This window comes from Lepidothrix coronata, unplaced genomic scaffold (genome assembly GCF_001604755.1).
Source record: "Lepidothrix coronata isolate B3197 unplaced genomic scaffold, Lepidothrix_coronata-1.0 Scaffold105, whole genome shotgun sequence".
Lineage (NCBI taxonomy): Eukaryota > Metazoa > Chordata > Aves > Passeriformes > Pipridae > Lepidothrix > Lepidothrix coronata.
In genome coordinates this window covers 2183444-2196305 of record NW_016690285.1, presented here as the reverse complement: position 1 = coordinate 2196305, position 12862 = coordinate 2183444, and the positions used below count along the sequence as shown (strand labels likewise).

General features: G+C 44.5%; 1 protein-coding gene across 3 annotated transcripts in view; it reads right to left on the bottom strand.

Moving 5' to 3' along the window:
* The window catches only part of GALNT13 (polypeptide N-acetylgalactosaminyltransferase 13), a 66242-nt gene that overhangs the window by 2738 nt on the left and 50642 nt on the right, over positions 1–12862 (bottom strand). Inside the window, exons 9-13 of one of the 3 annotated variants that reach the window (XM_017823813.1) lie at positions 10633–10813; positions 3987–4126; positions 1762–1860; positions 576–710; positions 13–316 (exon numbers count right to left, since the gene is read on the bottom strand). In XM_017823813.1, the coding sequence (XP_017679302.1) occupies positions 281–316; positions 576–710; positions 1762–1860; positions 3987–4126; positions 10633–10813 (591 nt within the window). In that variant the 3' untranslated portion in view covers positions 13–280. Of the gene's footprint in view, positions 1–12; positions 317–431; positions 711–1761; positions 1861–3986; positions 4127–10632; positions 10814–12862 lie in introns of those variants that run through there. The other 2 variants (XM_017823815.1, XM_017823814.1) reach the window with 2 other exon arrangements.

Here is a 12862-nt window from a genome sequence, read left to right as displayed (position 1 = left end):
GCATCGGGCACAGGGGGGATCCATGGGCTGGGAGGGCTTTTCCAGAAGGCAACAAAAATAAAGATGAGAGAGAATTATGCTGAGCTTTTCTGGTGGCATTTGCAGTTACAGACTCTCATACTTGGGCTAGAACGGAATTTCTAGGGGTTTTGTTTTCCCTAAATCCTCTGGAACACCTGGGTGGGAGCTGACAGGCCACAGCACATCTTGGAGGCTCCTTCTTAGTCCAGATTAAGTTCTCTAGACAAGGATGCAAAGGATCCTTCTGGCTGGGAGGTGTTCATGTGCAACACATTTTAACAATTGTCCAGTCAGCCTAGAAGGAGAAATTTTTCTTTGAGGCAGAATTTCTCCTGGAAAGGGTGGTGAGGCCTTGGCAGGGGCTGCCCAGGGAGGTCTGGAGTGCCCATCCCTGGAGGTGTCCCAGGAAGGCCTGGCCGTGGCACTCAGTGGCAAGGCGGGCATCGGGCACAGGGGGGACTCTGCGACCTCGGAGGGCTTTTCCAGCCTAAACAATCCCGGGATTCTGCCAAGGACACCCCCGTCCCTCGGGCTGTCCCCGACCCCCCGGGTACCTCGGCGTCGTACTCCCAGAGCTGGTTGCCCCTCATGTGGTGGCACTTGAGCATGAGGACGGGCCCGTTGAGCCGCGACACGTCCAGGCACAGGTCGTCCGTGCGGATCTCCTTGTCGGCAGTGTAGGAAAACACCTGGAACACACGGGTGGAGCCACAGAGGGTCACAGAACTCCAGACTGCTCCTGGGGGGCTGCTCCTGGAACCCTGGAATGTCCAAGGCCAGGCTGGGTGGGACTTGGAGCAACCTGGGATAGTGGGAGGTGTCAGGGTTGGAATGGGATGAGCTTTAAGGTCACTTCCGACCCAACCATTCTGGGATTCTCTGATTCCACGGATGACTGACCATTAAGGAAGCTGGGTTTGGAAAAGTCACCACGTTAAGAAGAAAAGCGAATGCTAATTAAGCTGATGTAAAACTCCCACCAATACTAATTACAGAGACAATGATATTAATGTCACCTAAAAATAGAAGGTGAGGACAGAATGCATTTTATAGCTAATTAAAGAATGCATTTCACACATCCCAATGTGACAGGTAAAACATTCCTCCAGGGATGGGGGTTCCAGCCCCTGCCAGGGCTGCACAACCTTCACATTTTGGAAAATTCCTATAAAACCTGTTCTGCTGTTGCCTCAATCTCCAACCACCAGTGCCAGGAATTCCCTTGGCCTGGTGCTCAGCACCAAGGAGGGAAACTGGGAGAGATCCACTGCAACCCACAGAAACACTCCAGACATCAGAGAGAACTCAAGAGCTGGAATTACATGAAATGGCCAATATGACAAAATAAAATAGAATAAGACAAAATAAAAGGCTCAAAGAAATGGCTGAGTCGTCCTAAAATTCTTCTGACACAAATGCAAAATATTTTGGAATGCTCATTGATTCTTTTATATTATTTGCATATAAAATAGAATTTCAAATAGATATTTTAAATTTAAAAATGTGCCCATAAAATATAGTATTTTATATAAAACATAATGTTTTCTATAAAATAGTATGTTTTAATATAAAAATTATACAGCTATTTTTCGCTAATATTTTTTTATAATGAACCAAGGACTAGTGAGGGTGCCCAGGACAAGCCCCCAGCCCTACCTGGGTGACATTTCAGCTCTCACAGCACTCTGAACCAATTATTTCACAAAAACCACACCTTTCCTCTTTTTTTTCCTGCTTTACCTGATTTCCTCCCATTCCATGGCAGTTGAAAAATCCCACTTTCTCGTTTTCCTTGCGGCCCATGTTGTCCAAACACTGGTTGGTTTCAACGTTCCTGATCTGGAGGAAGAAAAGAGGTGAAATATCCCTTGAAAGGAATGTCTGTAAATCTGCCACATTTCTGCAGAAAAAAAATCGTGTTTCTGTCAGCAGAAAGTACATTTTCTGTGCATTCAAATATAGGTATTGATTTATTTTAATGTATTTATTTGTTGAAAATTGTAAATATATCACCCTCCCAAAAGAAGGTGACAATAAATACAATAATTACAAGGAGTATAATGAGATTTTAAACTATATATTCAGTGTAAGTGTGAAAAGCATCTGAGGGAAATCTCATTCAATCCTCCTTATATTTAGATTGCCCTGTACTCCACAGTGAGTTTGGAGCATCATTTTTCCTTGGATTTGAGCTGAGGAGGAGCCTGGTCACCCCCCTGCTGCCCTGCCAGGTGGGATGGTTCAAATCCTGCCTAAATCTCCACTGAAAAGGAAAAAAAAATGACTGAAAAAATGCACTTCTGAGGGCTTAAAAATTGCCCATTCCTGCTGCTTTGGGGCTCAAAATCCCCTTTCCTGCTCCACCGGCAGCAGCTGGAACAGCCAAGCAGGAATTTGAATTCCCAGCCCCTGAACTGCTGTTGCCATAGAAACTGAGGCCACCTTGGCAAAAATCAGGTGTTTTAATAACTGTTTTCTGACTTTCTCATAGCTCTGTTTTGCAGCCTGACAATGTGGCACAAACCCACGTTATTTGACACTTGTTAGACGAGTTCTTTCCTTGCTGTAAACCCACTCTTCACTTTATTTTGTCATAATTTAACTGGGAACCCAACAGTACCTTTTATTTCTCACTACAATGGCAAGTTTCAATGGGAAATTACTTTCCTGGGCGTTAAAAAAAAAAAGCCATTTTTTTTTTCATTTGATTGTTATTCTATCCTTAAATCAACCCATTCAAGAGCTTTGAAAAGTCAGCATAGGTACAACTCAATAGAGTATTTTTAACAGTTGAATTTTAAAGAGATTTCAGCTCCTGGTGATACAAAACCATGGCATTATTAGGAATGTCTGTGATCCTCAGCTCCAGGCAGCCTGGCTGGAGAACACTCAGTGAACAAACATGTTTCTTTTTTTAAAAAAGCCCCAAAAAAAGCATTTTTTTTTAGCCTGTTTTTGAACGATAAGGGATGATGGAAAGTCCCCTTCAACTGCTGCGTATTCATTATGTCAAAATATTAGTCCCAAACCTCACTTTTCCCATCCACTGCTCCATTTCAAAGATAAATCTGGACGGTGAGCATTTGGAATGTACACTCAGCTCACAGATGAATTTTTAACGGTGCAATTTAGCAACTCCCCCTTAAAAGAGGCTTGGAGAAAGTACCCCCTGCCCAGAATAATCAAGATAAATATCCAGGAGTGACCAGCAGCACTTCAGCCCTTCTCCAAAGCCTCCTCACTCCTCGGGGATGGCTCTGTTTGCTCAGGGCACTCACTGGGTTGTCAAACTGGACTTACTGGTTTGTTGGACTTACTGGTTTCCTGCACCTCCTCATTTGCTGCATTTACTGGTTTATTGCACTTACTGGTTTCTGTGCTACTGGTTTGCTGCATTTACTGGTTTCCTTTACTCAGTGGTTTCCTGTACTACTGGTTTCCCTTATTTAGTGGTTTCCTTTGCTTACTGGTTTCCTGCACTCCTGGCTCCCTGCATTCCTTGTTTCGTGCACTCACCTGTTCTCTGCATCCCTTGTTTCCTGCACTCCTGGTTCACTGCATTCCATGTTTCCTGCACTCCTAGGTCCCTGCATTCCTTGTTTCCTGCGCTCCTGGCTCCCTGCATCCCTGGTGTCCTGCACTCCTAGTTCCCTGCATTCCTTGTTTCCTGCACTCCTGGTTCACTGCATTCCACGTTTCCTGCACTTCTGGTTCACTGCATTCCAGGTTTCCTGCACTCCTAGGTTCCTGCATCCCTGGTTTCCTGCACTCCTGGCTCCCTGCATTCCTTGTTTCCTGCACTCCTGGCTCCCTGCATTCCTTGTTTCCTGCACTCCTGGCTCCCTGCATTCCTTGTTTCCTGCACTCCTGGTTCCCTGAGCTCACTGGTTTCCCGCACTCCTGGCTCCCTGCACCCCTGGTTCCCTGCATTCCCAGTTTCCCGTATCCCCGTGCCCATCCCGTACCTCTCCCAGGGAGTAGTAGCGCCGCGGGATCTGGGAGTCGGGGTAGATGTTCTCCAGGTACCAGGAGAAGGGTTTGCACTTGAGGCTTTCCCTCAGGGCCTTCCTGACGGACACATCTCCATAATCCACCTTCACCACACCTGGAATGGGAAGAGAAGAGCTGAGCAAAATCCCCTTTGGACCATCCCAGAGCCACCTCCAGCCGGCACCAGCTCCCAGTTATCCGTGTCCACGTGCTGGGATTGGGGTGCAGTGGGATGGGAGGGTTGTCAGCCTCACTGAGGATTATATCAAATTAAATCATTATATAAAATTAAATCATCCCACAATCATGGAATGGTTGGGGTTGGGAGCAACCTCAAAGCTCATCTTGTTCCATCCCCCTGCCATGGGCAGGGACACCTTCCCCTAGCCCAGGTTGCTCCAAGCCCCATCCAACCTGGCCTCAGACACTTCCAAGTGAACCAAAAGCAAGTCAAAAATTCCCTGTAGCCCAGTTAAATCTCATTTTGGACGAGAGCTGTGGTCCAACCAGGGCTGGCAAAGCAGCAGCAACTCCCAGCCCTCATCTGGAACAGTTTGGGCAACACTCCCGGATTTATCTCTGAAATCCATCCTGCATTTCCTTCACCTTCTACTTCCCATTATTTATGGGATCTTACTTTGAAACTGTCACACAAGTGAAGCTCCAAGGGTAGCAGAATATTCTGTCAGGAAATCACACCTTAAAGGTGATGGCAAGTTTTAGAGAAATTCAGTACAAACCCCAGTAAAACTGTCCATTACTACCCAAAACACTTCTTTTGGATCCCTCCTCATGCCCACATTTCAGATATTTGCTGGTTACATCTCTGACAAACCAGGTTTATGTATCGCTGTGTAATTGTAGGAGATGATGTAATTCTGGATAATTAACTGAAATACAGCTGCCAGTTCTTGCTCCAGGCTAAATCCAAGTGCTCCTGGAAGCACTTTATCCTGATGACAATGGCCAGGAGCGACTGATGCTCCACCAGCAAAAACTCCTCAGGAGCCCCACGTTCTTGCCTGGTGCCAGGGAATTTAAGTGGCACCTGCTCAGGCTCTGGGGAAGCATGAAATGATAAACTCCAGCGAGTGGAAATATTCCAATAAAACACTCAGGCATAACTCAGAGAGGGAAATTAAATCACTTAAGGACTTCTGGGGTGGTGGAGGAGCGAAGGGAAATCAAATCCAGGTGAAATCCAGGTGCTGTCCTCTAGCAGAGCTGCTGGAGATGCTGAACAGGAGTGGAATCTGCAGCTCCCAGGGCATCTTCTGAGCAGGACATTCAGGAAGGGTGTGGGGAGGTTTTATCCAAGTCTCAAAGGATTCCAGGGTTTTCATACTTTTCCCCCCAAAGAAACAGAGGTAATTTATCAGCTGCTCTGCAAGCAAGGGGATTGATCTCAGAGTTCCACTGGACTGTTCAGGGGAAAAAAGCATCTAAAGGTCAGCTCTTAGTTAATATTTTAGTTTTCCCAATGGCAATTACACAGTCACTGATTTAATTTACGTGAACTGAACCCCCTCAGCACCAAACCTGGGCTCCCATGGAGTGGCAACATCTCAGGACTGTCCCCTTGCTTTGTGTGTCCTTCTTTATTCACCCCAAAAGGACCCAAAGGTTCCAGTTCCAAACCAGCCCAGAACCACCAGCTCTCAGGGAAAACACCCCTGGGAAAACACCTTGTTTCTGTTCCACTTCCCAATCCTCCCAGGAATTTCCATTCCCACCTTTCGCTTCAGCCCTGAAATTCCTGGGTAGGAAAAGCAACAAACCTTTTCCCACTCAATCCCACTCAACTTCACACTGAAATTTCTGTAATTAAACAAACTCCAGCAAAATAAATTCTGGTTTTCCATCCTAACAGATGTTGAGATGGGGAGATTTTGGGGAGTTTGGTACTGGGCATCAGCCCCCTTTCCCTTCCAAGTGTCTTCCCTTTCTTTCCTAAACTCACATTCCCTGATCCCAAAGCTCCTTTATTTTATATATTTATCTATATATATTTATATATATCTATATTTATCGATATTTATATATATATATAAAATAAAGATTTATTTATGTATTTATCTATATGTCTATATTATATCTATAAATATTTATATATTTATCTATATATATCTATATATATTCTCCTCATCTTGCACCAACTTGCACACACCCCCTGCTCTGTCTCCAAGCAAGGACCTCATCTATATGGATCCCAGCAACCCTCTCTATTCCCTCCTGTTCCATTTAAAGCCAGGCCATTATAAATCAATCCCTATTTATTGTCCCCACTTGCTGAATAATCGATGGGACTCACAGGAAACATAAAAATAAGGAATGACTCAAGTCTGCTCCCACTTAAATAAGGAAACGCAAGGAAAACGTCCTTGGGTGCAACAAAGGAATGAAACACCAGGGGAAGCTGCAGAAAGAACGGATTTAAAATATCTCAGGGAGGCAGCAGATTGTTTCCAGGGAGCAGCAGATGTGTTTGCAGCACAAATTAAATGGTTGCTGGCTCGTATTACACCTGATTTTTTTTCCTCCCCCAATAGGCACATCCTGAAAATGGGCAGACAAGGGCACAGCTCCAAATTTGGCAAAATGTGCCACTGCTGAGCAAGGAGATGTTAATTCATGTTGGTAAAGATGGAGAAAAAAAAAACCACTTGGAATGAAATAGAACTGAGAATAGTTTCATTTCTGTAAGAGTAACACCTGGAAAACTTAATCCATATGCGAGGTTTGCCACAGTCCGGGGGCTGGAAAAGCCTGGGAGAAAGTGGTTGTTTTCCTGAGGGGATTTTCAGTGGATTCAAAGGGAAAACAACGTGAGCAGAGAAGTCACTCTCTGCACATCTGGCTGGAGCTCAGCTCTGAACACCTGGATCACCAGCTCCTGATCCAAGGAGTCAAGGGAGAGAGCTAATCCTGGAATCATGGAATGGGTTGGGCTGGAAGGGACCTTAAAGCCCATCCAGTGCCACCCCCTGCCATGGGCAGGGACACCTTCCACCAGCCCAGGTTGCTCCAAGCCCTGTCCAACCTGGCCTTGGACACTCCCAGGGATCCAGGGGCAGCCACAGCTTCTCTGGGCAACCTGGGCCAGGGCCTCCCCACCCTCCCAGCCAGGAATTCCTTCCCAATATCCCATCTAACCCTGCCCTCTGGCAGTGGGAAGCCATTCCCTGTGTCCTGTCCCTCCATCCCTTGTCCCCAGTCCCTCTCCAGCTCTCCTGGAGCCCCTTTAGGCCCTGGAAGGGGCTCTCAGCTCTCCCTGGATCCTTCTCTTCTCCAGGGGAACCCCCCCCAGCCCTCCCAGCCTGGCTCCAGAGCAGAGGGGCTCCAGCCCTGGAGCATCTCCGTGGAAAGTTGGGATAAGAGCAAAGAAGCACCTGGAATGTGACCCTGGGCTGTGGATCCCCATCATTTCCACTGATCATTTGATGACTTAAAGTCAAACCAGTGGCAGGTTGACTGCTAATTACACAGATTAGCTGCTGTTAATGAAAGAAATGAACTCTTTGCTAGAGGTGCCAATAACAGCCTGGTATGGGGGGAAGGAGAGAGAATTGCGGAAAATAAAGGAATATGTTCTTTTGTGGCTCCAAGATTTCCACTCCCCTCTGGGCATGGAGCCTTCCCAAGCAGGCAGGGAAGCAGGAACCTTTTTGCAGTCAGACAATTGCAACAGGTTGTCCTGATTTAGGAGGGAAATCCCTCCCATTCCCACCTCCCAGGACCATTTTAATCTCATCCCAAACGTGGCTCCAACCACCGACTCCAGCTGGGACAGGGCCACACACCAGCTCCTGTTTTACAGAGCAAATTCCTCCACTGCCTTTCTTTCCTCCTTTAATCCCATTCGAGTGTATCCAGGGTTTCTGAGGGTTTTTTAAGCCCTCCTGAATTATTTGGCTCGTGGCTGGAGCTGCAGCTCTGAGCCAGGCTCCAAGGAAAACCCAAAGCTCCCTGTCAGTGCAGTGTTCCCCTAAACCAAACAGACAAGTGTTCCTCAGCACTGCAGGGATATTTGGGGATTTTTTTCCCCTTTTTTTTTTTGTCAATCTAGGTTGGATTTATTAAAAATTCTAGTTCCTGACTCATCTCAGCACGTGGCAACAAACAGGCAGCACATCCATGGCCACATTCAAGGCTCCCAGAAATAAAGAGGTTTTTTCTTACCCACACACAAGGATAAGGGAAGGCACCAGTTTAAAATATGTGCAAGACCCCCAAAAATTTCAGATGGGCTCTTCTTCAGCACTGTTCTGTTTTTACAGGCAACTCTATTGATCAGATTTTAATTTGGAATCCAATCATTGGGTGTGCACCCTAGTTATGCTGAGAGAGATATTTAATACCCTTCACTGGGAAGAACCATTGGCTCCTCTCTCTCCTGGGATATCCACTGAGGAATCCAATTAATCAGGTCCCAGGGGAGGAGTGGGAAGATGAGTCTGTGCTGAAGGATAACAGCTTCAGAGACCTAATTACTAACATGCAACTTGCTTTGTTCTCAAGCAGAATTATGCAGAGATCTCCCCTTTTATTTTGATTAATAAATGAAGGGAAAAGAGTAAAAAAGCAGATTAAAAATATTGGGAACAATTTCTGATCTTTAGGAATGACCTATTTAAAAAAAAATCTACTATTTCCTGTGCATTTTTGTGAAGAGTTTTCAGTTAAAATGATAATTTTGTTTTCGAAATCTTTTCTCCTCCCTTTGCTTCTTAATCCTGGGCAACATCATTATCTCATTTTATCTCTCAATTAATACAGCATATTAATAAATACCTTCAAAAGAGAGCAGAAAATACCAGGACCACCTATACCAGGAAATTTTGAATTCCACAAAGCTTGTCCTGCCAACACCACTTTTATTGACCTGATTTCACCCTTTTCTTTCAATGAAATCATGTCCAGGGGTTCTCTGCTGGAATTTTGTACCAAAACCTTGGGCAAACATGGGAATGTGTGACTGTAAAGATGAGAGGGCACGTTCAGAAGCACCAAATTTCAGCTGATTTGGGCTCGTTTCAGAAGGGAATGCTGGTTTTTCTTCACAGAAAGAGCAGGCCCCTGCCCCAAGTCCCTCTCCAGCTCTATATTTAATGTATATCTAAGGTATAGACACATAAATACCTTTTTTACACCACTTACAGGGAACTTAAGATGTGCAGAGTTATTTTTATGGTGCTTTAATTTTTTTTTCCCTTCCTAAGGGTTTTCCAGGACGGATCCAAAATGTTTTCTGAGCAGCCACAGGACATGTGGGATAACAGGAGCACAAACCCAGAGTGATTCCCAGCTTGGAATTAAAGCCTGGCACTTGAGCACTGACTGAGATGTCCTGAACCCCTGGAAAAATCCAAGCCCCAAAACAGCTTGTGGAAAAAAAGCAGGAGTGCAGCTGGAATGAGCTGAGCTGCAATAGAGGAGATGAAATTAAAAACTCCCACAGGTATTATTTACTTCTTGGTGACACTGAAAATTTAAACTGACTCTGCTGTGGCAGAATTTCAACTGGAAGGAGCTTTAAAGATGGAAAAACGGGGAAATTCTCCCAGAGCACACAATAAAACAGCAACAATCAGCTCCATGGCTGCTCTCCACCACCTGCAGGGAAGGGAATTCCTGAAGGGAATTCCTGGCACTGAGGACTGAGCTCCAAAAAGCTCCTGCTTTCCATGACCCAGAGCATCTCTGCTGCCTCTCCCACTGACATCCTGCCCAGGGACCTTCAGGGATTTTAGGGATAACCTGGTCAAATTCTGGGTTCAGAGACCTTCCCTGCTTGGCTGCAAATGAACATTATGGGAATAATGTTCCAAAAAAACCCTGTGAACTGCAGGAGAGGAGGGGCCTTAAGGTGTTTTTCCTTGGGAACAGAACACAGAGGGTTTGACACGGAGGGGCTGGAGCATGTGCAGGGAAGGGTCTGGAGCAGCAGGAGGGGCTGAGGGAGCTGGGGGGGCTCAGCCTGGAGAAAAGGGGGCTCAGGGGGGACCTTCTGGCTCTGCAACCCCCTGACAGGAGGGGGGAGCCGGGGGGGTCGGGCTCTGCTCCCAAGGAACAAGGGGCAGGAGGAGAGGGAACAGCCTCAGGCTGTGCCAGGGGAGGGTCAGGTGGGATATTGGGAGAATTCCTCATGGAAATGGTCATCAAATCCTGGAAGAGGTGGAGTCCCCATCCCTGGAGGGATTTAAAATCCATGTGGACGTGGCACTCGGGGACAGGGGTCAGTGGTGGCCTGGGCAGTGCTGGGGGATGGTTGGACTCGACGATCTAAGAGGGCTTTTCCCACCCAAACCATTCCATGACTCCACGACACATCCACACCTCCCTCACACCTCCCCTTCCCAGCTCCGCAGACCAGAACGCCGAGGGAAAAGGGCTGAGGGAACAATGCTGAGGGAATGATGCTGAGGGAATGCTGCTGAGGGAACAATGCTGAGGGAATGATGCTGAGGGAATGCTGCTGAGGGAACAATGCTGAGGGAATGATGCAGAGGGAATGCTGCTCAGGGAACAATGCAGAGGGAATGATGCAGAGGGAATGCTGCCGAGGGAACAATGCTGAGGGAATGATGCTGAGGGAACGCTGCCGAGGGAACGCTGCCCTACCCGGGGAGATGATGTAGAAGAAGTCCTTGAAGTCGTCCATCCAGACCTCGGCCAGCCTGCGGTTGTTCTTGTTGATGACGTGGCCGGTGCCCCCCGGGAAGGTGTAGGGGGTGGCCTTGCGGAACACGTGGCCCACGTGGGAGCAGGTGACGATCTCCAGGGAGCCCCCGCACTGCCAGACCTGCGGGGCAACGGCAGAGCCCCGGTCAGAGGGACCCCTGGCACGGGGGCACCCACAGCGAGGGCAGCACGGGGCCCCCACTTATCTCCCCGGGAATTTGAAGGGCAGGTTTTATGGGAACCTCGGGGGTACAGCTCTGGATGGCACCGAAATGGGGGAGGCTTTAACTGCCAGGGGGGAGCTGGTGGGAAGGGGTCACTTGGCTCTCTGACCCCACCCCACTGAGAAAGGGGTCACCCCTAAGGGGTTAGTGCACGGCATGGATTTTGTGGGATTCCATGTTTAAAGAAACAGGGAAGAACTTTTACAGATACAAAAATTTTATATATATTTATACATAGTTATATATATAATTATATATATTACATATAATTATATATACTATATATAGTTATATATAATTTTATATATTATATATAATTATATATAATATATAATATATATAATATATAATATACAATATATAAAACATATATAATTCTATATATAACAATATATATCATATATTATTATATATTATATGTAATTATATATAATTATATTTTATATATGTTTATATATTATATATAATTGTATATGATATATATAATAATATATATAATATATTATTATATATAATATATATAATTATATATATTTATATTTTATATATGTTTATATATTATATATTTCTATAATATATATTTTATATAAAATTATACATATTTATATATACTATATTTATATAGTATATATTTATATAAAATTACATATATCTATATATTATATATAATTATATATTATATATACTATATATAATTTCATTATATATTTTATATATAATATAATTATGTGCAATATATAATTATATTTTATATATTATATGTAATCATATATAATATTCATATATAATATATATTATGTTACATATATTATACATATATTACACGTATGCAATAATAATATATAATATTTGTAATATANGAAGAACTTTTACAGATACAAAAATTTTATATATATTTATACATAGTTATATATATAATTATATATATTACATATAATTATATATACTATATATATATATATATAATTTTTTATATATTATATATAATTATATATAATATATATAGTATGTTACATATATTATACATATATTACACATATGCAATAATATATAATATTTGTTATATACTATATATTACATATAAAATACATGATGTTTACCTTGTATATAATATTTATATTATATATATTATTCATACACACACATTTATATATATATATACATATATATATAAATATATATATGTATATATAATTTAATTCTTTATTACCAGGCCCCTCCTGGTGATAACCCACCAAGTTTAGGAGCCATTGGGTGGTTTGCACAGGAACACTGGTGAAGTCTTGTAATCAGAGCTCCTTGACACAGCCCTGAGTTACCACGGCAACCTAATGCAGATTTGATTTAATTAGGGCTGCCTCCTTTCCCCTAATGTCATTAGCATGAGGAGTGCCGTGGCTCTGTGGGCTCAGCAAGGACAACATCCCAGATCCCTGTTTGTAACACCCCGGGTTTGGCTGCTCGGGGACAACTCGGGCAGCTCAGGGGGGACCTCGGGCTGATGGATCCCAAACAACACACACAGCCCCCAAGGGAGCAGGGAGGAAACCCAAAATGCACACAACTGGTGTGCTCACAAAGCAACTGGGAGGAACTGGGCAGCTCAGGAAGGGGGTCACACAACTTCCCCACCAGTTCTGCTGCTCTCCCCGGCAGGAAATTCTTGCCACGCCACCATTGGTAAAAATATCTGTTCCTGGACACTTGGAAAGCCCATTTTTGGCTCTCCGGGGTGCAACCTGCTCCCTGCGACAGCTGGAACAGGAGTGGGAATGAACCTGCGCCCTCTTCTCATAAAAAAGACTTTTTTCAATATTATTTAAGAAACCCGAACAAATCAACCTTCCTGGATGCTCCCATGTAAACGGGCCTACAAGGGCTGCAAATCCTTTCAATGCTGATGTTTGGGACAATGGCATTTGTTTGGGATAATGTCACTGCTGCTG